Consider the following 27852-nt stretch of genomic DNA (forward strand, 5'->3'; position numbering starts at 1 on the left):
TGTGTGTGTGTGTGTGTGTGTGTTTGGGCCCCGCTCCGTCACAAAGCCTGTCTGCTAATGACTACCAGCTCTATACTGTATAGGACCCGAGGCGGGAGGGGTTAAAGCCCACCAATTGAGCGAATAATGAGTTGAATTAGGAGATTTAGGGATGAGGTGGAAGGAGAAGGGGACGGGTGGTGCTGAATGAAAACCAGAGGTGCTCACCGCAAAGCTGCAGAGCAGAGAGGCAAAGAGAGGCGGTGTGTTGGAGGGTAACGGGGGGTACAGCAGGGAGGAGGAGGAGGAGGAGGAAGAGTTCTGATACAGACGTGGAAATCATGATTTAATCACTTCGTTTTGTAGCCACCAGTGTTGGTCAAGTTACTTAGAAATAGTAATTAGATACTGATTACTGAGAACTTCTCCAAAAAAAGTAATCCAGTTACTTTACTGATTACTTATTTTCAAAAGTAATTAGTTACTTTAATTACTTTACTTAGTTACTTTTCAAAAACATTATGCACAACCTGAATATGCTATAAAGGAATTACTGTACTTGAATAATACCGGACTGCTGTGACAACCGAATTTCCCTTCGGGGATGAATAAAGTAAAAAAAGTCTAAAAAAGTCTATCTATCTTATCTATCTATCTATCTATCTATCTATCTATCTATCTATCTATCTATCTATCTATCTATCTATCTATCTATCTATCTATCTATCTATCTATCTATCTATCTATCTATCCATCATCCATCCATCCATCCATCCAAAGTAACAGTAATCTAATTACTGTTTTTGCAATTGTAATCCCTTACTTTATTCGTTACTTGAAAAAAGGGTAACGCTTTATATTAAGGTCCTTGTAATAACCATTAATTAACAAGTAATAAGGCCCTTGTAAGTCCTTACAAGATGCTTATTAACATTATTGTGTGTTTATAAGCTTATATAAGTGTTAATAATGGCATTACAAACACCCATGACCCACCCATTATGTCTTTGCCATGCCTTTATTAATCTTATTTTGTTTGCTTATTGATATTAAAATATACTTTATTGCTCATCTATTATAAGTTAACTATAAGTGAACTATGCTTTTTGCAACTAGCGGATCTAAAGCGAGAACAATGCCTTATTACTTGTTAATTAATGGTTATTAAGGACCTTATTATAAAGCGTTACCCAGTAATCTAAATAGTGTTTTTGCAATTGTAATCCCTTACTTTACTCGTTACTTGAAAAAAGTAATCGGATTACAGTTAAGTGTTACTTCTAATGTGTTCCTGCTCATAACTGGTAGTCACTGGTTTTGTTCACCTTATTTTCATGGTGATCAGTGGCGGTTCTAGACCAGTTTTACTGTGGGGGCCAAGGAGGGGCCAGTGTTTAATCAGAGGGGCACATTAGCACATGAAAAATGGCAAAGATGATACTGAAGCATTAAAAATCTTTGAATGTCTTGAAAAAGACACAAAATGACCAAAAAAGACACAAAATGAGAAGACAGAATAACCAAAAAAAAACCCACAGAAGACATAAAAATGACCAAAAAAACACACAAAATGACCAAAAAAAGACACAAAATAACTAAAACAGACACAAAAAAAGACACATAAATGACACCAATGACAAAAAGACACAAAATGACCAAAAAAAGACACAAAATAACTAAAAAAGACACAACAACAGACACAAAATGACCAAAAAAAGACACAAAATAACTAAAAAAGACACAACAACAGACACAAAATTACCAAAAAAAGAAACAAAAAAGACACAAAATGACAAAGACATGTAAAGACATGAAAAGGATTTAAAAAATGGACAAAATAGCCCTTTAAGACTCCAGAGAGTTAAACTATTATACAATGTAACATTCTGGGTTCGTTTTGTGTACAATGAGATATTGTTTGAACAAAAAAAGGTTAGAATTGTTCCATTGTTCATTGTTATAAATTGGTCATTTTATTATTAATTTGACACAGGGGCCACAGCAGGGGCCAAGGGCCGCCGTGTCTCAAGCTCCTCCTCAACTCTACTTCTTTTTCTAACCTCCACCAAGATTATCAGTGAATGAATCTGTCCTGCTATTCCCACAACGCTCTGACAAACACATTTATAGATGTAATCTGCATCTTAGAAACCACCCTGAGAATGAGTCCAGAGAAGAAGAAATATCATTACTGAAACAAATGTCATCTGTGAGGAAATAATCAGGACAGCCAGTTTATGATTCTGCAGGTTATAGAAAAGCATTTCCATCCAGATTAAGTTTTTATGTTTATTTTGCAATATTTGTTGGTGGGTTTTTAAACTGAGGAGTTTGGACCATTAAAAGGAAAATGTTTTTTCAGTGTTTATCAGTTTTGCAGAGGCCCAGCAACAGTTTGATTCTTGTTTTTTTTAATTTCCTGGAACATCCAGAGAGTAGTAACAAGATTTGAGTCCAGTTAGCTTGCAGAAGAACTGGCAGCTTTGAGCAGAATTACCATTGAGAGTGAGTTGTTGGCCACTTATTAGCTAAATCTTGCAAAATATCCTCCTTTTACTTCGTTTGAGGCTGATTACTTTGAATGAGAAGTGAGCAGATTGACTGTTGTGAGTCGGCCAGGAAAGTTTATTTTTTAATTTCCTGGAACATCCATAGCACCCGTCTTTGGTAATAGTGTTTTTAAAATGTAAAATGTATTCTTTCACTGTATAAACACAGGAAGCTGCATTGTCATCCGCAATTTCCAGTAAATTCCTCCCAAAACAGCCTCTTGGGCAGGATTTTTTTCCATCCCTGGTTTCTTTGATTGCATACATGAACAAATGAAGCAATATTTGGTTCCTGTGGCCACGTAGTTGACTGGGCCCAGCCGGCCCCCCCCCTCCCTGCCTGCCTGCCTCAAGCCAAGCCTTATTCAAGTTTATACACAATGCACAACATTGTTCAAAAGACAAGGCGCTCTGAAATAGTCTGGAAGCCTTTGAACATCATGCAACGAGTCATTCCAAGGTTAGCTTGGACAGCTAAACATAAACTCAGAGAGAAGAATGATTCATGCAGGAAAAGGGGGAATAGATGGCAGCAAATTCTTTTCATTTCTCTTTAATTTTTCTCTGATATAGCTCACTTCTGGCCTTGTTGGCCTGCAGGAGCACGCAGCAGGCAGACAGGCAGACAGACAGGCTGTTTGTGAGGGGGGGGGGGGGGGGGCTCATGAAGAGACGTGGGAGGGTCTCAGCAGGTGTAATTATCCCGCCGTGGAAGAGTCGCAGCATGAGCTGATTGTCTGCAGGCAGAGAAGACAAACTGAGGGAAAAACGCTCCTGCAAGAAGACCTCCACCCTCCAGCTGATCACCAACACTTAGGCTCTATTCACAGTCCACACACACACACACACACACACACACACACACACACACACATTCTTGTACTTCTATCTTTGTGAGGACCCTCATTGGAACAGTGAATTCCCTTGCAAGGTTATAATAGTTTTGGATTTTTCATTAGTTTTAGTTTTATTTTCATTGTGATTTTTTGTTTTCAAATTCAATTAGTTTTAATTAGTTTTTAGAGTGAGTTTGCTAGTTTGAGTTTAGTTTTTATTAGTTGTCGTTTTTGGTTAAAAATGTGTTCTGGTCCTCACTATGTAGGAAGAACAAGAATACACACACACACACACACATTGTTGTACTTCTATCTTTGTGAGGACCCTCATTGGAACAGTGAATTCCCTTGCAAGGTTATATAGTTTGGGATTTTTCATTAGTTTTAGTTTTATTTTCATTGTGATTTTTTGTTTTCAAATTCAGTTAGTTTTAATTAGTTTTTAGAGTGAGTTTGACAGTTTTAGTTTAGTATTTATTTTTTTGAAATGCTTTAGTTTTAGTTTAGTTTTTTATTAATTTTAGTTTTTTTGTAATGGGGTATTTGTTGGGTGGGAGATTAAAAGAGGTCGCAGTAAATTTTGCCTTTATTTGCCTTGTTTATTTTCCTTATCCATCTTCATTATGTATGAAAAAAGTTGACAAAGCCTTTAAAGAAGTGAGGACCGACCGAAATGTCCTCACTTTGCAAAAATGTCCTCACTCTGTTGGTTAAAAACGTGTTCCGGTCCTCATTAGGTAGTAAGTACAAGAACACACACACACACACACACACACACACACACACACACACATACACACAAATTCTTGTTTTTCTATCTTTGTAAGGACCCTCATTGGAACAGTGAATTCCCTTGCAAGGTTATAATAGTTTTAGATTTTTCATTAGTTTTTGTTTTATTTTCATTGTGATTTTTTGTTTTCAAATTCAGTTAGTTTTAATTAGTTTTTAGAGTGAGTTTGCTAGTTTTAGTTTAGTATTTATTTTTTTGAAATGCTTTAGTTTTAGTTTAGTTTTTTATTAATTTTAGTGTTAGTTTTAGTTTTTTGTAATGGGGTATTTGTTGGGTGGGAGATTAAAAGCAGTCACAGTAAATGTTGCCTTTATTTCCTTTGTCTTATCCGTCTTCATTATGTATGAAAAAAGTTGAAGTGAAGGACATTTTCACTACAATTTTAGTTAGTTTTGTAACCACAAAATACAGTTTCAGTTAATTATCTTTTTTAAAAAACTCTTTTTTTTAATTTCAGTTAACGAAAATCATTTTTTCAATTCTAGTTTCAGTTATTTTGTTTTGTTTTTGTTAAAGAAGTGAGGACCGGCCGAAATGTCCTCACTTTGCAAAAATGTCCTCACAATGTTGGTTAAAAACGTGTTCCGGTCCTCACTATGTAGGAAGTACAAGATCACACACACACACACACACACACACACACACAGACAAATTGCTTTGCCCCCACCCTAGTGGCAGGTTAAACACCAGGATTGTTCTGCCCTGCCACACCTCATCACATTTCAAACGATTTAGAGAGGTAATTTAAGTGTGTGTGTATGTGTGATTGTCCTGAGGAAGCCTGTCGGATGAACTATTTTATTTTTTTATTTTACTTGAGTTGATTTTAGGGAAGTCACATGGTTCCTGGTGGACGGACAAACACTGGTCCAGGTGTTTGCCTCGTTCCAGTTTTGTCTTTGTAGTTCCTCAAAGTCACTAATTAAACGATATCATCACTCGGGCTGATCCCTTTTACTTTATTAGTTGATCATTCAGTTGTCTTTCTTATTTGTATCAGTCATCAGAGAAAAAAGTTGCAAATTTACTAGATTAAAGTGGCAGATCTACAAGAAAAAAACTTGCAGATTAAAGAGATTTAAAGTAGCAAATCTGCGTGGAAAAAAGTCACAGATTTATGAGAAAGAAGTGGGGAAAAAAGCAACTTTTCTCGCAGATTCACCACTTTAAATCTCGTAAATCTGCGACTTTTTTTCTTGTAGATTTGCCACTTTAATCTAGTAAATTTGCAACTTTTTTCTCGACCCCATTTTGATATCCACTGAAGTTACCAAATATAGTTCTTCGCCTGATAAAGGGTTAAAAGTGATGCACACGTCTGGACACGCTTGATATTATCATGTTATTTCAAGATTATGATAATTTCACGTTATAATGTTATTATGTGAAATGATCATATTATTTCATAATAATGATATTTTTATGTTATAACATGATATATAGCGTTAGCCTGCTAGCCTGTATCAATTACATTGCAGTTAAAACGAATCAAATAAATGAATGATACACGTGTTAGTCTCTCTCAACGCCACAAGTTGGTCTTGGTCTTGCTAGCCCGCTAATGTTAGCACGCTATGATCAGCCGCTAATGTTATAATGTGAAATTATCATAATCTTGAAATAACGTGATAATATCAAGCGTGTCCAGACGTGTGCATCACTTTTAAGTGTCCTCTGGAAACACTTCTGTTGTGTTGTGGTCTTTGCAGCTTGTTTTCTAAATGCTGCTCTTGTGTTGTCAAATTGATGAAGATGTTTCCTTAATTTGCTTGTGTTTTGTGTATTTGGATGTGTTTTTTTAAGTTGCAGCACTGTGAGCTCTCACTGTACTAATATAATGGTGAAACACTGAAAGAAATAACCTGTTGAACCCAACAGCTTGAACCATCAAGCCTCAGATACTGTACGGTGAGTGATCTGATGAATTAGGTGCATTAGTGTGAGAATGTTGTTAAAGGAACCAGCGAGACATGAAACTTAATTCAGGAAGTCTAATTTGAGCAACAGATAACTGAGGCCAAAACACAACAACGCTTTATAATCCTCAGACAGGATTTCAGCTGTTGTATTTTTTGCCATGACACTCGCAAGGTAAACATAAGAAATGCAAAGTAATCTAGCAGGAATTTGGGTTTTTATGTGTTTATTGGCAGACTTAGTGTTGTTTTGCACCAATATTGAGTTAGATGTCGTAGACCGACGACGCTGCATTGCTTTACACACTGCAAAAAAAGAAAAGTTGGGTGAACTCAAAATTTCAAGGCAACAAACTTTGATAAAATTTTAAGTTGGACAATTAAACTAAATATTTTAAGTTTTGTTTTTGAGTTTGCTCAACTCTGAATTCAGATTTTTGAACTTATAATTTTACATTGTAATAACTTTTAATCCTTACTTCTGCTAACTGCTGCAATGTGCTGAATTGGCACGATTGTAACGCCGCTATGAAATGTCAGCTAATGTTGTGACCACAATTTTGAGTTAGCATTGATACGCTAATGGCTACTCTTGTAGCTGTAACAAGCAGCGCCGCTAGCATCAGTTAGCAGCTAGCATCAGTTAGCCGCTAGCATCAGTTAGCCGCTAGCTTTCGCTAATGACCGAATTTCCCAACAAAGAAATAAGAGTTATCAGAACTATTGTCCCTTGTTGTGAACCCCAACTTAAAGATATAAGTAACAACAACTCACCAACTTGTTTTTGAGCAGACAACTGGCTTCCTTTGTTGTGCTAACTTACATTATTGCCCTAAATGTCAATAATTTATATTTCCAAGTTTTACCAACTTAAATCACTGTTTTAGGCCAAAAAATACAAGTTGGCTTTTTTTGCAGTGCTGGAGCGCCTTGCATTGATGCAGCCTGATGGACTGACCCCAATCTAATAAAAGAGAGAGCTGGTTTTTTTCATGCAAAGTCGCTCTGAAACTGGTCACAGGTTTGCTCCTCAACATGAGTTAGACAGGGTCATTACATACGGTCCAAAAATATAAAATCTTTTAAAAAGCCTCCATGTGACAGACAGGAGGACAGACTGGTGGAATCACATCACATCTAAAACTTTTTTGTTCAGGGAGGCATTTTTAGGTTGTCCCTAGATGTTTTTATTTATTTATTTTGTCTCTGCATAATGTACTTTATTACCCGTGTCTTTTTTTATCTACTGCTGATTTTAATGAGTGTTAGTGTGGCACCGTCTAGTTTTACTTAAAACACACACTTCAATTATGGAGCGTGAGGATGTAGTTGACGCGTGTCTTAAGCCGAAAAAATCCCACAGTTTCTTTCTTATGGTTTATTGAAAACCTTTCGTTTGAGCATTACAAACAATAAACTGCAGCAATCCAAAATATAATAATAATTATGAGCATGGTCAAAAACTAGTGTGCTCTCCTCGTCTCCATAATCCTAATTACAACAAAGTATGCAATTATGATGTTACACACATCTCAGCCAATAAGAAGAGTGCAATTCCTACGAACCAATAGGCATTCTTACAACTTCAAAACAGAACTATAAACTATGAAATACAAATCTGAATTATTTATCAGCTTCTCTACAATGTACAAAATGGCTCTAACAATGAGTTTTCTCTTTCTTATTGCTGGTTTCTGTAGCACTTTGAGATTTCTGTATGAAAAGTGCTCTACAAATAAAATATATATTATTATTATTATTATTATTATTCTGATCAAGGAAGCCCACAAAAAACTGACAGTTTTCTTCTCTCACAGTGTGTGTGTTGGTATTGACTCCATGTGGTTGCATGTATTTGCACAAACACTGAAAAAGTGAGTTTTCATAACATGTCCCTTTCAAGTAACAGTAAAAGTCTATCTTTGCAGAACCACACTGTTAGAATGGAGTCAGATGTTTCTTAGTTATGTTAGTATAATGCTAGTAAGTTATTGAACTAATTTATTTAACTTCTCAGAGGAATAAACAGAGGAAACGAAAAACAACAGTTTTTACAAGACTGTACATTTTCTTTTTTAAATGCTAACTCATCCCATGCTTTGCCCTATAAACTATAAAATCCACTGGAACTAACAGCTGAATTATTTTTCTAAGCAGTATTGTGAGTTCATCCAAAGCCTGAACTAACCCCTCTGCACCACGGAGCTCTATTGTTGTCCAGAAACCGTTAAAATGAATGTTCCTCATGATGAACTGTAATTGATTTGAATTAGCCCTCACACTGTCCTGCTGCTGTAAATACTGACTGACGCACTAGATCTGCTGCTGGAAATAGTCCCAGCCAAAAAGCAGCATTTCCTCCTGTTTAATATTTTCTAAATGCTTCAGTGTCCAGCTGTTGTATTGTATATTAGTGACCTATTTTTATGAATTTACGTCTTCAGTAGGAACAAATTAGCTTGAGACTGTGAGCAACAGAGCAACAGACAGGTCAGAGAGTCAGAAAGACGCACAAACGTGAGATGCGCTGGTCCTGGGTCAGTGGTGGTTTGGTTCATGTCCTCTGCTGCTGTTGCTCCACTGGGTTTTCTGAAGTCCACAGTCAACATAGCAGCCATCTAGCAGGACATTTAGAGGAGGAGGAGGAGGAGGAGGAGGAGGAGGAGGAGGAGGAGGAGGTCCATCTAGCAGGACATTTAGAGGAGGAGGAGGAAGAGGAGGAGGAGGAGGAGGAGGAGGAGGAGGAGGTCCATCTAGCAGGACATTTAGAGTCTTCATGCTCCCACAAGCTCCCAGGAGATGCTGCTTTCATTCTCCAGCAGGACTTGGCACATTACATTACATTACATTACATGTCATTTAGCAGACGCTTTTGTCCAAAGCGACTTACAATAAGTGCATTCAACCTGATGGTTCTAGACATAGACCACAGGAATCAAGTAAGTACAGAACTTTAAGAGCTAACTGTCTATCTTTAACTGTCTTCTTTAACTGTGCTATATGTTAAAGAAGAAAAGAATAGAAAAGAAGAAGAAGAAGAGCAATTATTTTTTTTTTAAAATATATATATGTGTTAGGTGACCATGGCTTAACCGAGGTATTGTTGGAAGAGATAGGTCTTCAGCCTGCGGCGGAAGATGTCCAGGCTGTCTGAGGTCCTGATGTCGGTGGGGAGCTCGTTCCACCATTTGGGAGCCAAGACAGAGAAAAGTCTGGAGGAGGTTTTGAGGCGAGTTGACCCACGCAGGGTGGGAGTCGCCAGCTGTTTGACTGATGCAGAGCATAGAGGACGGGCAGGGGTGTAGAGTTTGACAAGGTCCTGGATGTAAGTAGAACCTTGGAGTCTTGAAGCGTATCAGCCACCGGTAGCCAGTGGAGGGAGCGGAGGAGGGGTGTTGTGTGTGAAAATTTGGGAAGATTGAAGACCAATCGAGCAGCTGCATTCTGGATGAGTTGCAGAGGTCGGATGGCTTTGGCAGGCAGACCTGCCATGAGGGAGTTGCAGTAGTCCAGGCATGAGATGACCAGTGCCTGGACCAGGACCTGGACCTGGACCAGGACCTGAGCTGCCTTCTGGGTGAGAAACGGACGGATTCTCCTGATGTTATGCAGCAAGAATCTGCAAGATCTGGTGGTGGCGGTGATGTTTGAGGTGAGGGACAGTTGGTTGTCAAGAGTCACGCCAAGGTTCTTGGCGGTTTCTGTGGAGGCAACCACTGTGTTCTGGACAGTGATGTGGAGGTCAGAGGTCAGAGCCCTTCCCTGGGAGGTAAAGTAGCTCAGTCTTTCCCAGGTTGAGTTTGAGGAGGTGCGAGGACATCCACTGGGAGATGTCGGCCAGACATGCAGAGATACGTGCTGCTGCCTGTGTTTCAGACTGGGGAAATGAGAAGATTAGCTGGGTGTCATCAGCATAGCGATGATAGGAGAAGCCATGCGAGTGGATGAGGGAGCCAAGGGAGTTGGTGTATATCGAGAAGAGGAGCGGACCAAGGACCGAGCCTTGAGGGACCCCGGTGGTGAGTAGACAGGGTTCTGAAACAGAACCCCTCCAAGTTACACGGAAGGTGCGGTCCTTGAGGTAGGATTTGAGCAGAGACAAGGCAGAGCCAGATACTCCAAGGTGGTGAAGGGTGGAGATGAGGATCTGGTGATCCACAGTGTCAAAAGCTGCAGAAAGGTCCAGTAGAACCACCACAGATGAGAGAGAACCACCACAGATGAGAGAGGCACCTGCCCACACTGGTAAAGGTACCAAAAGCTGCTTCAATGACCCCATAGGAGTCTATGGGCTGGACTGGCCAGCAAACTGGGCTGACCTGAACCCCATAGGAGTCTATGGGCAGATTAGCTGAAGGCTGCTATCAGAGCAACATGGTGCTGTAGGCTGATCTCCTCCATGTCACCAAGTATTAATGCAGTAATTCATGCAGAAGGAGCCCAACCAAGGATTGATGGATAGAAATTAACATACTTTTAGAAGACTGGCATTTGTGTTTAAAATATCCCTTTTCTTTATTGATCTTATGTAATATTCTAATTTTCTGAGACACTGAGTTTTGTGTTTTCATTCTCTCTAAGCCATAATCATCAAAATCACAAGAAAAACAGACTTTAAATAGTTCACTCTATGTGTAATGAATCTATATAATATACGAGATTCACTTTCTGAAAAAAATGACAAAAAATATAAACTTTTTTTTTTTAGATGTACCTGTACAGTTTAGATGAGAAACAAACCCGTTATAAGAGTTGTGAAGTTGTTGTTTTCACTAATGGATTGCATATTTAATTACTTTTAAGTGATTTTTAGTTTATTTTTTCTCTCTTCATACTCTGTCTTCCTGTCCTGTTTACCTCTGTCATGCTGTTTGTTGGTGTTTTATATGTTTGGACGGGCTGATGGCTTTTGTAAAGCACTTTGAGTTGCATTTATATGTATGAAAAGCGCTATATAAATAAAGTTTGATTGATTGATTGATTGATTGATTGATATAAATCCATGTATAAGAAAGTGTTCTTGCATGAGACTGGTTAAACTGGGACTCTGCAGAGAGAGAGAGAGAGAGAGAGGCAGTTTAAAGCAGGCTGTGGATTATAACTGATAGATGCCATTTTATTTGGTCATTTGTGTCTTTTTTGGTCATTTTGTGTCTTTTTCTGATCATTTAGTGTCTTTTTTTAGTCATTTTGTGTCTTTTTTTGGTCATTTTGTGGTCAATTTGTGTCTTTTTTGGTCAATTTGTTTCCTTTTTGGTCATTTTGTGTCTTTTTTAGTCATTTTGTGTCTTTTCTGGTAATTTTGTTTCTTTTTGTGGTCATTTTGTGTCTTTTTTGGTCATTTTGTGTCTTTTTTGGTCATTTTGTGTCTTTTTTTGGTCATTTTGTGGTCAATTTGTGTCTTTTTTGGTCAATTTGTTTCCTTTTTGGTCATTTTGTGTCTTTTTTTAGTCATTTTGTGTCTTTTCTGGTAATTTTGTTTCTTTTTGTGGTCATTTTGTGTCTTTTTTGGTCATTTTGTGTCTTTTTTTGGTCATTTTGTGGTCAATTTGTGTCTTTTTTGGTCAATTTGTTTCCTTTTTGGTCATTTTGTCTTTTTTTAGTCATTTTGTGTCTTTTCTGGTAATTTTGTTTCTTTTTGTGGTCATTTTGTGTCTTTTTGGGTCCGTTTGTCTTTTTTTGGTCATTTGTCAGAAGTAAAACAAACTAGAGAGAGAGAGAGAGAGAGAGAGAGAGAGAGAGAGAGAGAGAGCTGGCAGAGTCTGTGTGAATTCTTGCTCTGACTCCCCACATGCCTATTAGAAACACAGCCCCTGTGGCTTTACACAGACTTTAAATTGATAGGCTTGGCCCCGAAACTAAATATGTAAGGCCCCATTTAAAAAGTGTAATAGTGTTACTGAAATAAAAACAGACAATTTCTTTTTGAATTCACAAATTTTTAATTCACTTCAACGCTGGATGAACTAAGATTTCATTGGAACTGCATTAGAGTCTAACCCTGATTCCTGTCATACAGAAAAGCACAATATCATCATACGGAGTGATTGGAGTCGACGTAATCATTAAAAGGCAGGTCATCTGTCTGAGTGTAGCAGCCGATAAGGACAGTTATATCCATTCTCAGATATCTCTTTTTTTAAAACATACTGTATACTTGTACACAACTGACACCAAGCTATGAAAACAAAAAACAGTTTCAATTGTTTTTAAATACTTGTGATTGAAATCGCCTGGCACAATGAAATGAACGGATTTCACTGAGTTTTCTCAAAGGAAGAAAAAAAAAAACTTCTGACACTCCAGACTGGCTCAAACACTTAAAGTCACTCAGCAAAAATAAAAGTATGTCAATAACAATTTATCCCGTATCGGGTATTTACAGACATCAAAAGTGAAGAACAGACTCAAACCTGCCACATTTTCTTTTTAATGGCTCAAAAGAGTAGATTGTCATCAACAGTTTTGCTTTCAACTATTTCTCTCATTTCCTATTTTTGCAACTATAAAAAAATGGCTTAATACGACATGACAGTTTTTTTTTTTATACCCAATAACACTCAGTAACTGCTTCTTTTTTTATTATTATATTTCCACTCTCCGCTCCTTTTCTTCTTCTTCTTCCTTTTCTTCTTCTTCTTCTTCTTCTTCTTCCAGGGCAGAGCGTCTCTTGTTTCCCAAACCACCGCCCAGTTTTTGAAAACCAATATTTAAAACCATGGAAATAAAAAAACTAAAAATAGCACGCAATGACAGCAACTCTAACCATAATAACAACAATAATAACAATAATGATAATAATAATCATGGATAAAGATAGCAATAAATAGGGTTGGTGAAGTTTAAGTGCGGGTAGGTGTGGTGAAACACAAGACTGTGGGCACCAATTAGAGAGAGGGAAAGGGGGGAGAAGGAGAGAGGAGAGGAAGAGGAGAAGGGGAGGACTACCGCACATAAAGTGACTGATTGTTTGGTTGCTGAATCTGCCCTGTCCTTCCTTTTCTTGACATTTTTCTCGCCACACGTACGCGGGTGGTGCCAGGAAGGGATCAGAGCCCTCGAGTGTCCCTCCAACGCCACATCCTTCCACTGTCCTCCTGCCAAACTGTCCACTGTCATTTTTAAAACATCACACTGCTTTGTGAGCCTTGAGAGGAGGAGGAGGAGGAGGAGACAGCAGGAGGAAGTCAGGGAGGGAGGGAGGGGAGCACCACAGTGTCTTTGTGAGAACCTGGTCTCACAGAAATCCGTGAAATAGCCACGGATTCACTTAACTCAAAATCCGTGGAATAGCCACGGAATCGCTCAAATTTCCGTGAAGTGATAACACAGTAATGTTAATAAGCATCTTGTAAGGACTTACAAGGGCCTTATTACTTGTTAATTAATGGTTATTACAAGGACCTTAATATAAAGCTTTACCCTTTTTTCAAGTAACGAGTAAAGTAAGGGATTACAATTGCAAAAACAGTAACTAGATTACTGTTACTTTCCTGCAAGCAGACACGGAATCACTCAAATTTCCGTGAAACTGACACGGATTTCGTTACAATGCAAGTTAATGACAGTCATATCCCGTGGCTATTCCATGGATATTTGTTCCTATTGGTTTGTTCCAAGTCACGTGACTTTCAAGGTCCCGGCGGTCAGAACAAAAAACATGGTGGACAGTTCTCTCATTTTTTGTGAAAAAATCAATATTTTGACTTTCTTTCTGCATAAAAATGGATTTTGATCACATTTCTAGCGAGAAATATATGTTTTATTTTCTAAACAATCACATACACATTTCACGGAAATTTGCCACGGATTTCGCTTAACTCAAAATCCGTGGAATAGCCACGGAATCACTCAAATTTCCGTGAAACTGACACAGATTTCGCTACAATGCAAGTTAATGACAGTCATATTTTTCTGGCGAGATCTTCACCACAAAGTGATTATGTACATTCACTGAGTGAATATTTAGAAAATAAAACATATATTTCTCGCTAGAAATGTGATCAAAATCCATTTTTATGCAGAAAGAAAGTCAAAATATAATTTTTTTCACTAAAAATTAGAGAACTGTCCGCCATGTTTTTTGTTCTGACCGCCGGGACCTTGAAAGTCACGTGACTTGGAACAAACCAATAGGAACAAATATCCATGGAATAGCCACGGGATATGACTGTCATTAACTTACATTGTAGCGAAATCCGTGTCAGTTTCACTGAAATTTGAGCGATTCCGTGGCTATTCCACGGATTTTGAGTTAAGCGACATCCGTGGCTATTTCACGGATTCCTGTGAGACCATGTTGCTTTGTGAACAGTAAGTGGTAGATAGGACTGCTAGTGAATCTGGATTGTGACGATGAGGCGAGAGCAGGTTGTCGTGGTCATTTTCCTACTTTTTGCCACATGAAATGAAGCTCCTGGAGGAACGGCGATCAGCCGTCCGTCCTCGTTCTCAGGCAGGCGACAGCATTAGCAACATCAGTGTGTGTCCTGAGGGTTTCTAGGATTGTTTTTACAGTTTATAAATGTCACTCAGTGGAGTCTGTGCTCAGGCTTTAGAGAGGAGGAACGATGGAGATGACTTCCTGCTTCCTCTGGAATGTTTTTTCTGCTGATTTCTCGAGGCTGATCAGTTCCCTCGTCGACCCGTGGAGATTATCTTGTGTTTGTAAGGAGGCATGAGCAGCAATAGATTACCTGTTAATTTGCGAGTGAATTATTTAAATGGCAAAGCTTTCTTTCACAGTTGCACAACCGCTGCTGCATCACAGCTCTCTGCAAACCTGCTGAGGTATTTCACTCCACACTCCAGGTGTTCACAGATCTGCTAGTCTGAGATATAAAGAGCGTGTCCAGTCGTCTGAGTGGTGTTTTCAGGATTTCAGCCATCTTGCATCACTTGATTATCGTACTTTTCCTTCTCTTTCTCTCTCCCCGACTCTTTCTCTCTCTGTCCTCTCCTCTCTGTGTGTCAGTCTCTACCTTTGGTAGTCCGCCTGCTCTCTGGGACTGGACGAGGAGCTCCCGGGTCCCAGCGGGCCCCCGGGCCGGCCCAGCCCCTTCTCCTTCCCTTCGTCGGGAGCAGAGCTGGTCCCTGAGGACGACTGGCTGGAGATGGAGCCGGAGGAGGCCGGCAGCTGGTTCAGCCCCACCGTGCTGCCCCCGTTCCCCTCTGTGGACTGGTAGATCTCCTCAGCTCCGTCCTCGCTGGACTCCGGGTCCTCCGAGCCTGAAAGCAGCTCCTCGTCTCTGTACTCGCTGACGTCCACGCCCCCGCTGGCGGCGGCGCCCTCGCCCAGGTCCTTGAGGCGCCCGTGGTGCTTTACGTGGTAGCGCTGGTTCTGGAAGAACTTGATGATGGTGTGTTTGGGCAGGTCCAGCTGAGCAGACAGGGTGTGGATGGCCTCCTGGTCTGGGTACAGGCCCACATCCTGGATGAAGCTCTGCAGGATCCCCAAGGCCTCCAGAGAAATCTAGAGCAGATAGAGAGAGAAGGTGAATGTACGGGTCCTGATAAGGGATGTTAAGAGAACGATTCTTTAGTGCCCAGTGGTCTGAACATGTGAAGGCCCTCAGCAGACTGACTAACGGTACACTGTAAAAAAAAATCTGTTTAATTTACGGTAAAATTCCGGCAGCTGTGGTTGCCAGAACATCACTGTAAAAAATACAGTGAGCGTATGAAAATGTAAGTATCAGCAAAAGCTGTAATTTATACTGAATAATCCCATTACTTTTTGGATAATTGTTTCATCATGGTATTTCTCCATTAATTTGACATGAAAATTTTATATTTTTACAGCAAAACTGTGTGTTTTTACAGTTTATGACAGTAGAATTTAAAGTTTTATGCTATTCTTTGATTTACAGTAATTAAAACTATCTACTACGGTGATGTACAATGTTTAATTTTACGACCTGTTTCTAATGCAATTTGACAGTGTTTTACTGTAATTTCTACAAACTTTTTTTACAGTGTACCTTAGTGCGTGATCGTGGCTTTTTGTTGCTCCCGGGGCCGCCGACAGCTCCAGGTGGACCTCCTCCTGCTGCTCCTCCAGTCTGTGAGCCCTCGTTGTTCACCGGGGCCGAGATCTGCTCCTCGCGCATCGGAGACAGGCGGTGCTCCTTCATCGGGGCCGGGGGCGGCCGGTGCAGCGCCTGACGGGAAAGACAGAAGAGCTGTTTGATTAATGGGGCACAGTGACCCCTGATCCAGACTGCAGCAGGAAGTCATTTACAGTCATGTGATGCAGACAAACATGATGATTAGACGAGACACACTGCAAAAAAAAAAAAAAGTTGGGTGACCTCAAAATTTCAAGGCAACAAACTTCGGTTAAATTTTAAGTTGGACAATTAAACTAAATATTTTAAGTTTTGTTTTTGAGTTTGCTCAACTCTGAATTTCTCTGGCACGATTGTAACGCAGCTATGAAATGTCAGCTAATGTTGTGACCACAATTTTGAGTTAGCATTGATACGCTAATGGCTACTCTTGTAGCTGTAACAAGCAGCGCCGCTAGCATCAGTTAGCCGCAAGCATCAGTTAGCCGCTAGCATCAGTTAGCCGCTAGCATCAGTTAACCGCTAGCATCAGTTAGCAGCTAGCATCAGTTAGCCACTAGCATCAGTTAGCCGCTAGCTTTCGCTAATGACAGAATTTCACCGCTTTCCCGCATTTCACAACAAAGAAATAAGAGTTATCAGAACTATTGTCCCTTGTTGTGAACCCCAACTTAAAGATATAAGTAACAACAACTCACCAACTTGTTTTTGAGCAGACAACTGGCTTCCTTTGTTGTTACATTATTGCCCTAAAAGTCAGTAATTTATATTTCCAAGTTTTACCAACTTAAATCACTGTTTTAGGCCAAAAAAATACAAGTTCATGCACTTTTTTGCAGTGCATGAGCTGGTCAAATCTGAGATTTCAGGCAGTTTTGCTTCCATACTAGAATTACTTCCATAAATAAGTACGTAAGTAAGTAAGTAAGTGCAACACCTCTTATAACAACACCAGCGACCTGTCCGCCCTGCAGCACACAGTAGCTAGCGGCGTTTCTCAGCACGCAGAGCGTCACAGTCTATTAACCAGCTGCAGGCCGGCTTCACACCTTTGACCTTATTTATGTAAGATTAGCTCCAGTAGGACCACAACCACCTGTCAGCCAGGAAGTCTCTTATTTACACATTTCTGCCAGCTCGTCACTATTTAACTATTTAACCAATGCTCTCAACACCTCTGAGGGAGAGAGGGCAAAGAAATGTAAAGATGTTGGATTAGATTGGTCACTAAACACCGCTGTGGTTTTTTAGTTTGATTAAAAATACAAAGAAAAAGTTGCTGAATGATGAAGCCATTTATGTATCAAATTAACATCCGTGCAAGTGTCAATTTAGTGTAAAAAGTTAGTGTGCATACAGATGAAGACAAAGCAAGTTATGATGTAAATGCACCAGGTTTGTTGCGATAATGTGATATTTAAAAAACAAAAGTGTTGATATTTTGTTATTAATACAAATGATAATAATCCAGAGATTTTTAAATTATGTCCATTACTTTCTTTTTTTTTTGGTTGAGGTCAAGTATGGGGGTGGGACATTCGGAAGGGCTTTGATAGTTGGTGTCTAGTTATTTGCCATTTCTGCTAGATCTCAAGGTTTAGGAAGGTGCTGTTTCATTTTTCTTGCTCTTTACTGGATCACAATAGCTATGAATGACTTCCAGTTATTTTTAGGTGAATTTTACACATCATCACCTGTAAAATAAATAATGGGTTTCTTTTATTTTTTTTATTATTTTTTTTTTTATTAAAGTATTTATTTAATTTTTAATTTTTCAACATATAATACAAACACTTACAAACAGCCAAGACAGACACCAAAAACAGACAGAGAAAATAAAATAAAAAAAAATAAATAAATAAATAAATAAAATAAATTAAATTAAATAATTAAATAATTAAATAATAATAAAAATAATAATAATAAAAAAAAATTAGTCCTTAGTGTATCGAACGAAATAATCCCATACTAAATGGAAATTCCCTTTAACATTGTTTTTCCTGGCAATCATATCAATGGGTTTCTTTTAAATGGTTGCCAGTGGACTGAGACACTTAGCTCAGGGTAATTAAAAGGTACAATGCTCAGATTTTTCAATAAAACAGATGATGACAATTTTGGCAACAAGGTGTTGAAGGTTTGCAGGTTTTCAGCAACATTTATAAGAAGGGATAGATGATGTAAAGAAACAGGAACAGTGACAATAGAAATGTGTGTTTTATTGTGGCGGGTAAGGGGGGGGGGGGGGTCCTCTGGCTGCCTGAAGCAGGACAGGATGAAGAGCTGGTAGGAAACAGGGACTCTGGTTGTTTGTCAGAAGGTAGTGGCTGTTGTGAGAGCGTTGTGGTCGTGTCCCGCCCGCTCGCTTTAAGAGCAGGGAGGGGCCTCCCACTGGAATGCCCAGCTATAAATCTGTGGTGCATTAAAATTAAAGGACCCACATAAAGATAATAGTCATTCGCTTTTCTCTCCCTTCTCTTCAATAATAACAGGGTATTACTCAAATAATATTGAGGGCAGGCCAGACCATGAAATTGCTCCAATTTCATTTCGTGGGGGCTTTATTTTCAGGGGGTGGATGACCAATTTACAGGAATTCAGTAGCTTTTTTCCTTTTTTTGTCATTTTTTTTCTCTCCCTCCCCCAATCTTCTACTTCTTTCACGCGAAGTAATGGTTTTAAATATTAAGAAAAGACTGTAAGAATGCTGGAAAACCAACAACAAAGACTGTGAGCCATGTACCCCGGCCCTAATGAGGACCACACAGCCACAAACAGCCCCCATACACACTCACTGAGACACTTAATAAGTAAATTGAGGGTAAATCATGGAAACCTACGCTCTCCCCACCTCCACCCACCCACCTTCATCATTTCTCTGCTTATCTGGGCTGACAGCAGGGACTCTTTGGATCAATTGCCACACACACACACACACACACACACACATGCATGCAACAATGGCGGGTCTGGTCTCCCTCACGCACTAATGATGATGTCAGAGAGCAGAGCTGAACACACTTCAGACTTTATCTGTGTCTGTGTTTCTCTCTTCATTCCTCTTTGTTCTGTTTGTCTTTATATCTTTTAGTTTTCTCCTTCTTTTTTTTTTTTTTTTTACTCCTTCTATACTCCTCCTCCCCCTGCCTCGCTCCCTCTCCCCTCACTTCTAATGCATCAGGACACTAATGAAGTGGGCCTCTGCCAAGCCAACATGACTCCACATCCAAATCAGCCCTGAACTGGTGGATGCCAGGAGCTCCCACTCCCACCTCCCCATGTCCTCCACCTCCTCCTCCTCCACTCCCTCTCACTGCTGCACCTCCCATTGTAACTACCCACTCTTTACACCTCCTGTTCCTCCACCTTTAATGTCTGTACACTGTAAGAAATGTCTGCAGATTTTACGGTGAAAAACTGCTAACCATGACAGCAAAATGCAAGACACAAGACCGTAAAATAATAAATGGGTTAATTCAGTTTTAGTAACAATGAAATACCATAAATGTATAAATCACCCAAAACAGTATTTTTTTTTACATTTAAAAAACAACAACATTACTCCACTGTAAAATACACTGGCATCGTGTTTGTGACAAAAATATACTGTAATATATATATACAAGCCATCATTTTTGCATTTATTTTTTGTAAAAATACCTTTTCTCACTGTTAAATGTACTAAACACCATATCTCTAACAGTAATATATTGTAATATTTAATGGTAAAATCTTTCATTCGTGCGGCATTTAAAAAGTATTTTCTTGTCAATTATATGGCAGAACAGTGTTTCTTTTGATGGAAAAACTTTTTATTTTTTACAGTAAAATATGGACTAAAATGGCAATCTTAAATGTGAAATCAACAGTCCTAATATCATTTTACCGTAATATTAAAAAAAGTTCTCCCGTATTTATTACGGTAAAGTTCTGGCAACCACAGCTGCCGGTTTTTTACCGTAAAAACAACAGATGTTTTTTTACAGTGTAACACACAATATCTATGATATCTCCAAACTAGGAATTAGTTAAAGTGAGACTTATTTTCCCTTAATTCTTAATTCCTTAATCTGATTTTGGAAAATTAATATTTCAGGCTAGACTCAGGCACATGAATCTGTAATAAACTGGTGCAATAATAATGGAGCAAAAATCTGGATTCTGGTACATAATTAGCTATTAATTCTTTCTGCTTTTTCTTACTTCTGAGCCCTCATGTTGCAAGAGGCCTTATAGGTAATCAGTGTCTTCTTACAGCGCTGTTTTTTGGGTGCGCGGGAGCATGAAATCCAGGTGAAAATCATTAAACTGATGTGCTACTTTTGGCAAATATGATTAAAAACAGGAAGCCTAAGCCATGCATGTGTCACTGAGGCTAGACTTCCACTCCAGAGACGGTTACTGAGAAATTTAACCAACACAACCTCTTACTCCCCCTCGTCCAAAGTAAATGACAAAAAAAGTTTGTCATTGCTTTGAAGAATGACCCATGTTCTGATCCTGTTTCTTTCCAAAATGATTCATAGGGCTGTTTAGTGACCTGCCACCTCTGTGGTTCAGGTTTGGTTCAGTTTAGGGATAAAAACTACTTGGTTGAAGCTTCAGAAAGATGTTGGTTTGGGTTAAACAACCATTTGGTGAAGGTTGGGGAAAGGTTGTGGTCATAGTTAAAAGACAACATTGACTTCTCATAAAGAAACAGAAATATACAGACAAAGGTCTCCTGTTTCAAAGTCAAATGCTGTGATGACTAAAGAAAAGAAGCTTCGCCTACTTAAAGAGCTACAATAACGTAGAGCAGCTATTCTCAACCTTGGGGTCGGGACCCCAATTGGGGTCGCGAGATGATTTCTGGGGATCGCCAAATCATTTTGGAAGTCAGCGTGTGTTAATGTGTTTTAGTCTTTTTGGTCACTTAATGTCTTTTTTTGGTCATTTTGTGTCTTTTTTTGGTCATTTTGTGTCTTTTTTTGATAATTTTGTAGTCAATTTGTGTCTTTTTTGGTCATTTTGTTTCTTTTTTTGGTCATTTTGTGTCTTTTTTGGTCATTTTGTGTCTTTTAAAGTCATTTTGTGGTCAATTTGTGTCTTTTTTGGTCATTTTGTTTCCTTTTTTTGGTCATTTTGTTTCTTTTTTGGGTGATCTGAACTGTGCGTGTGAGATTGTGTTCAGTGAGCGGGGGTCACGGACAACATGCATGTTAAATTGGGGGTCGCGACTCAAAAAGGTTGAGAACCACTGACGTAGAGCATCGTCCTCCTTTGTTTTGACAAATTTTGAAAGAAACACAGCCTTGAGAGGTTTTCCCTGCCAGATAAATGTGAATATACTGAAGAAAACAGTGCTGACTTTTTCCTGATGTGCTTGTTTTGACAGACTTTTACTTAGTGTGTTACTGTAGTTATTGTATTTGATTATATTTCACTTTTAGCCCCATTTATACTTACTTTGCTGCTAAATACAGACTGGGTCAGACTATGACTGATTATTTATTTTATTGCTGTTTAACCCTTTGATGCACAACATATTGACCCCCCTTCTAATGCACAACATGGGTCAAAAATTATCCGCATTCATTTCCTTCATGTTATTTAATGCTGACTGTATGTTTATGTGCTCTATCTTTTGATATCAACATGTTTTATGATTGAATATTCCAAGTATTCTTTAAATATCTTGTTTTTTGATAACAACAGTTCATTATTTCCATTTTGCCTCTCATACTTTATGAAAAACAAGTGTTTGTATTATTACATAGCTAACTACCTGGCTAAGTAGCTTGCTAAGCTAACTATTTAGCCAAGAAGTTGGGTAAGTATTTAGCTTAGCAAGCTACTTAGCTCAATACTTAGCCAAGAAGTTAGCTAAGTAGTTAGCTTAGCAAGCTACTTAGCTAAATACTGAGCCAAGAAGTTAGCTAAGTAGTTAGCTTAGCAAGCTATGTAGCTAAAAAATGGATATGGGTCATCTTTGACCCATGTTGTGCATTAGAAGGGTAGTGACACAAAAAGAGATTTTATAAAAAAATGAATAAAGGAAAACATAAAATTAGGATGTATGATGGTCAAAAACAAACTAATTGAGGAAAACCTGGAACACTGAATGACGAAAATAATTTATTGCAAAGATATAGAACATAAAAACTCTATCGGGTCACTTTAGACCCATGTTGTTGAGCATCAAAGGGTTAAAGTGACTAACGTGGTCGAGTCGTGCTTAAGATTACAAGTATGCGGCTTCATTTTTTTTGGTTAATTTCCATAAAAATACATTTTTTCAGAAATAATCATGAGTCTGAGGAGTTTTTGCATGAACAAAAGTTAACGCTAACTGTACTAGCTAATGTCAACACAAGTTTGCAGCTAATTTTTCTCCCTCTTCAGCTCCTACACTGCCATCTCTGACCATTACACCTTGGAAGAGCAACACAATACAGCCCTGCTCTCCCAAAACCACAAACCCTGCAGTCAGACCAGCTCTTCTCATGGCATGATTCAATATTCCTGAAAAACTTCTTCTCCTTCTCTCTCTGCCTCACTCTTTCCCCCCTCTCTCTCTCTTTCTCTCTCTCTCTCTCTCTCTCCTGGCAGTGCTGTGAGTGCATTGCAGTAAAATAAAAAAGTTTTCTTTTAAACGTAAATCAAGGCAAATTACGGCGCAGAACTATGAAAGAATTATAGAACATGAAATATTCATCTTCTCCTTAATGAGCTCTGGTCCTCCAGGGCCCCTAACTCTCTCTCTGTGTTGTGGTGGGGGGGTGGGGGGGGCAGTGTGTGACCACCAGAGACACCATTAACACAGAGATAAATATGAAATGAAGGAGAAAAAAAAACTCTTTTCAGTTAGTTTTGTGCATGACTTCACCTTTCCTGTTAATCAGTATGTTTTTCTTATTTTGTATTCTTCTGTCTGTTTCTTCCCCTCACTTCTGTCTGTCTGTCTATCTGTCTGTCTGTCTGTGTGTGTCTGTGTGTGTGTGTGTGTGTGTGTGTGTGTGTGTGTGTGTGTGCTTTTTTTGTCATTTTGTTTCTTTTTTGTCAATTTGTGTCTTTTTTTGGTCATTTTGTGTCTTTTTTCTGGTCGTTTTGTGTCTTTTTTTGATCATTTTGTGGTCAATTTGTGTGTGTGTGTGTGTGTGTGTGTGTGTGTCTGTCTGTGTGGCTGTGTGTGTGTGTGTCTGTCTGTGTCTGTGTGTGTGTGTGTGTGTGTGTGTGTGTGTGTGCTGGATCCAAGCGAAGGGAGTAGATGAGTCACTGCACATTTCCTTTTTTGTAAAATAATGTTTCTTTGATGAAAAACTATAAACACATAATGTTATTGAGGCGAGCTGGGAGTGCAGCAGTGTGTGTGTGTATGTGTGTGTGTGTGTGTGTGTATTTCCACGCACGCACATTCAAACTGTGTGTGGTATTCATTCCATTTATCTGCAATTAAACAATTAACTTAATTGTGGTTCGCCAAAAAAGCCCAAACTCCACCCACCACCAACTGAGAGCGAGGCCACCGGGACGCACTGGGGACTGACAGGGAGGTGGAGGCAGACAGACAAATACTTCCTCTCAAAGTAAATACATGAAAAATACAAACAAACCGTTGCAGCTTCGACAATCCTTCCCCAAATGTAAAATAAATTCTGACGTTTTTGCAAGAAACAGAAGCAGATAATTAACCCTCTGAACTCCAAAACCCAACAGCGGGTTTAAAAAAGTATGTTTTCTTAAAATAAATCACAAAAAATTTACAGTTTATCATAGAAAGAAACTGTAAAAACAGGCATTATCATAAGAGTTTTAACATTCCAACAGTCCTTGAATGGGTCTTGTATTATGAAAGCTTCCATCATAACAAGTAACCAAAGAAGCTTAAATGATATTTTATAAGAAAAAAGCAAACAGAGAGCCATTAGTGCAGCAATGTCACTAATGTCATGTGACAGATATTCACTGAAAATCTGTTTACACAGACCAGAGAGGAGAGGACAGGAGAGGCTGGAAACATGACAATACCTAAATATGTTCTATATGTGGAGACCTACTTTTTCTTTCTAAGATTTGTGACACAATAAAAAAATAGTTTATTAAATAATTTTCAAATTGCTTTTTTTTTTTTTATGATTAATGACATTTTTGAGTTGCCAAAGTGAGGTTAGGCTCTGTAGTTTGGCTTGGGTCCATTAGGATCACATTATAAATAACATAATGACCTTCAAAGTTTTGTTACGTTATATATTTTTCTAAACGTCGCAGATTTACGAGAAAAAAGTAGGAAAAAAGCAACTTTTTTCTCCCAGATTCACCACTTTAACCCTTAATAGGACACTTATTGAAATACTTGCAAATTCTAAATTTCAACCCTAGAGAATATTGGAGGATATTACATACAGCCAGAATGTGTAAAAAAAACACATACGAAAATAATATTTTGAGAAAAAAGTTTACGAGATTAAAGTGGCAAATCTACGAGAAAAAAAATGCACAGATTTATGAGATTTAAAGTGGTGAATCTGGGAGAAAAAAGTTGCTTTTGACAGTCCTGGAAGCTTGATGGACATAGCAACAGTAACTAAGGGGGCGGAGCTGTTGAGAACAGTCAATTGTTGTATTCATACCTGTGCTTTCACCTACTCTGACATTTAAAAAAAAAAAAAAATTTGTTTCCATTAAGTTTAGGTCGAGTCATGTGATCTTTTTAAGGTACGCTCCACTGGTTTTACACATCAGGAGAAGTATTCTCAGCATTACTCATGTAGAGTTGTATGAAGGCTGTTGGTGGGGACTTTCCAAACTCTGTTACTGAGAAAGTAATACCTGATTACATCATCAGGGTTTTCTTGGCTTTTTAACAGAACATTTACGGCAGTGAGGGTCTAATGAAGAGACGCTATCGAGTTGCATTATGGGAAATGCAGCAGTTTGACTCATGTTAGTGACTTCAGTTAACGTCAGAAATCTCAGCTTCTACTGCACAAAGTTTACACTACTACTGTTTTAATCTGCCTCTCGTCTCTTTATGGAAGTCCAACACCAAATGACTAAAACTTGATAATGCAGGCTTGAACTTTGACCCCCTGGCTCATAAATACGCTACAACACAGAATGGTAAGAAAAGCCAAAAAAGCTTGCCGGCTTGCCTACACTGAAAAAAGAAAATAGTTGAACCAACTTAATTGAATTGTTTCATTTGGTAACACCTAAATGAATTAAGTTCTTTCAAATTAATTTAAAATCAATTGTGTTAATCCAACTTATTAAATTAATTTGAAAGAACTTAATTCATTTAGGTGTTACCAAATGAAACAATTCAATTAAGTTTGTTCTTTTTTCAGTGTACCGCATTTGATATAAAGTACTATGCATTGAGACGTACTAAATCTTTTTTTCTGGCTTACTCAATAGTAGGGATGTGCATTTGGAAGAAATCTGCCAACTTTATCATCTATCGTTAACGATCAATTCAGTACGATACCTGTTTTGATAACAGACGCTTTTATTTTGAAAGGACGAAAAGGGACTTCCTGTCTCTACTGTAAATATAATGTCAAGGAGTTCAGTGTTTTATGTTTTAACACCCCCAAAAGAGACGTGTTTAGTTTTCACAGTAATCTTGTATATTTAGGTGAAATTTATTTAAAAATTAAAGCTATTAATTCATGCTAGCAAGGTTTGATACAGTAAGCTAGTTCTGCTCAAATTAATAATCTTGTATTACTTGTATGTGTTTTAAAATTATTATTGCAACTTTTAGTTTTGCAGACTGTAGCTTTATCCAATTTAATTCTCAGGTCATTGGATTATTCGCGTACGGCTGCAGAACTGAACGCTCGGCCGTGTTTCAGTTCAATGAGTACTGATACGCAGTCATAGATAGAATTAAAATTAATTAAAATTCAACGTGATCGACCAAATTCTTGATGACCATTGTTCGATCATCGATTAATTATTCCCATCCTCACTAAACAGTATGATAATATGAGTACTGGAATGCACAGATCATATAAAGAGCGATAAAGTCCGTACGGGGGAAAATCTGTCACTCAGGTGACTTTTGTTTCTGTCTGAATGTAACGTTAACAAACAGGGACATGCAAACTCCTCTCTGGCTCACTGGTTTTTGGTACAAGCTTTGTTAACTTGGCATTTCGCCTCGCCATATTTGTGTTTTGTCATTATTTTTGTAGCTTCATGCCCGCCACCAGGAGGAGATTGACAAGTTGGTAACACTTTACAATAACCAACTAAATAATGTTTATAGATGGTTTATAAACCAATTATTAACCATTTACAAAGTGCTTTACATATTTAATCGTTAAATGTTTTCAACCAATTTATTAAAGGTGTATGAATCGTTTCAAAATCATTAACATACTTAATATGGAGTTAAAAATATTAAAATGGGTGCAACTAAAACTATTTATAAACAATTAATTATAATTTAATTGTTTGTTAATGGTAAAGTAACTATAAACGTACATTAATAGACATGTTTATAAATAAATATACATCTATTTGCCATTTATACATGATTAAGTTAGTTAAACATGAATAAATGATGTATTTACCATTCTAAATGGTCTATAAACAGTTTATAAATGATGATTAAACATTAATAAACTATCTGTTTACTGTTTATAAATGATGGTTATTGTAAAGTGTTACCGACAAGTTTTGGCTGTCATGTTGTCCATCTTTGTATACAGTCTGTGGTGGACTGATGGTTGAAAGGGATACTTTTTGTACAACACTACACTTTGTTTTTTAATAAGTCTAGCATAGTCTTTACATAAGAAACGCGTATTTTAACGCAAATCATTATCTTTTCCTGAAGCTAACCAAGTAGTTTTTGCACAGGCATCATGCAGCTGCATGAAATATGGTGCATAACGTTCCTTGGGGATAGCATAGGTGGTGATCAAACACCAAAATATATATTTTTTACTGTGTTGATAGGAGCGTCTCTGGCTTGATGTGAGAAACAAAGAGAGAAAAGGAGAAGGAGGAAAAGGAGGAGGAGGAGGAGGAGGAGGAGGAGGAGGAGGAGGAAGGGCGCAGGGGTTGTTCCGTCTTGTTCTAGTCCACCACTCCTGGGGCCTCGGCCTCGGCGAGCGGTCATACACACACATAAACAACCCCGAGACGTGCAGCAGAAATCAATTTAGCAAAAACAATAAAGAAATTATTTATAAGGCCAGACTCTGCCAAATTAGCTGTGGGACGCACTTAACTGCTACGGCCGTATGAATGAGAGTTGTGGAGCGAGCAGCAGGGCCGCGTCACTCAGGAAGAAATGTGATGCTGCTGACATGCACACACACACACACACACACACACACACACACATACATGCATGCATGCAGCACCTGCAGACTTAATAGACACATAGTCAGGATCTCCCAGAGCGCCCAACATGCAGAAACAACTCACGCTACTGTACATGCAGTCCAGTCCAAACACACCTCGCTGCTGTGAGGAGTCACTGTACATAGATACATATTTCATGTGTTTTCTGTGTTTGCAGTTTTTTTTTCAGAGACCCTCTTATTGTCCGCAACACAAAGAAGCGCTCACATTACCAACTATCAGTGTGAGATGCTGTGTATGTGTGTGGCAGATGGGACACATGTGTGGTCTGTGGTGGCAGGCTGGAGTTGTTTATTTTTTTGGACATTTTGTGTCTTTTTTTTGGTCATTTTGTGTCTTTTTTTTGTCATT

The 27852-nt window shown here is 38.5% G+C and overlaps 1 protein-coding gene across 1 annotated transcript in view; it reads right to left on the reverse strand.

Moving 5' to 3' along the window:
- Positions 1-14373: 14373 nt before the first annotated feature.
- The window catches only part of satb2 (SATB homeobox 2), a 63931-nt gene continuing 50452 nt past the window's right edge, over positions 14374-27852 (reverse strand). Inside the window, exons 12-13 of the mRNA XM_059342399.1 lie at positions 16054-16233; positions 14374-15545 (exon numbers count right to left, since the gene is read on the reverse strand). Of these exons, the coding sequence (XP_059198382.1) occupies positions 15051-15545; positions 16054-16233 (675 nt within the window). The 3' untranslated portion in view covers positions 14374-15050. The remainder of the gene's footprint in view (positions 15546-16053; positions 16234-27852) is intronic.

The sequence above is a fragment of the Centropristis striata genome, chromosome 10 (genome assembly GCF_030273125.1).
Source record: "Centropristis striata isolate RG_2023a ecotype Rhode Island chromosome 10, C.striata_1.0, whole genome shotgun sequence".
Taxonomy (NCBI): Eukaryota; Metazoa; Chordata; class Actinopteri; order Perciformes; family Serranidae; genus Centropristis; species Centropristis striata.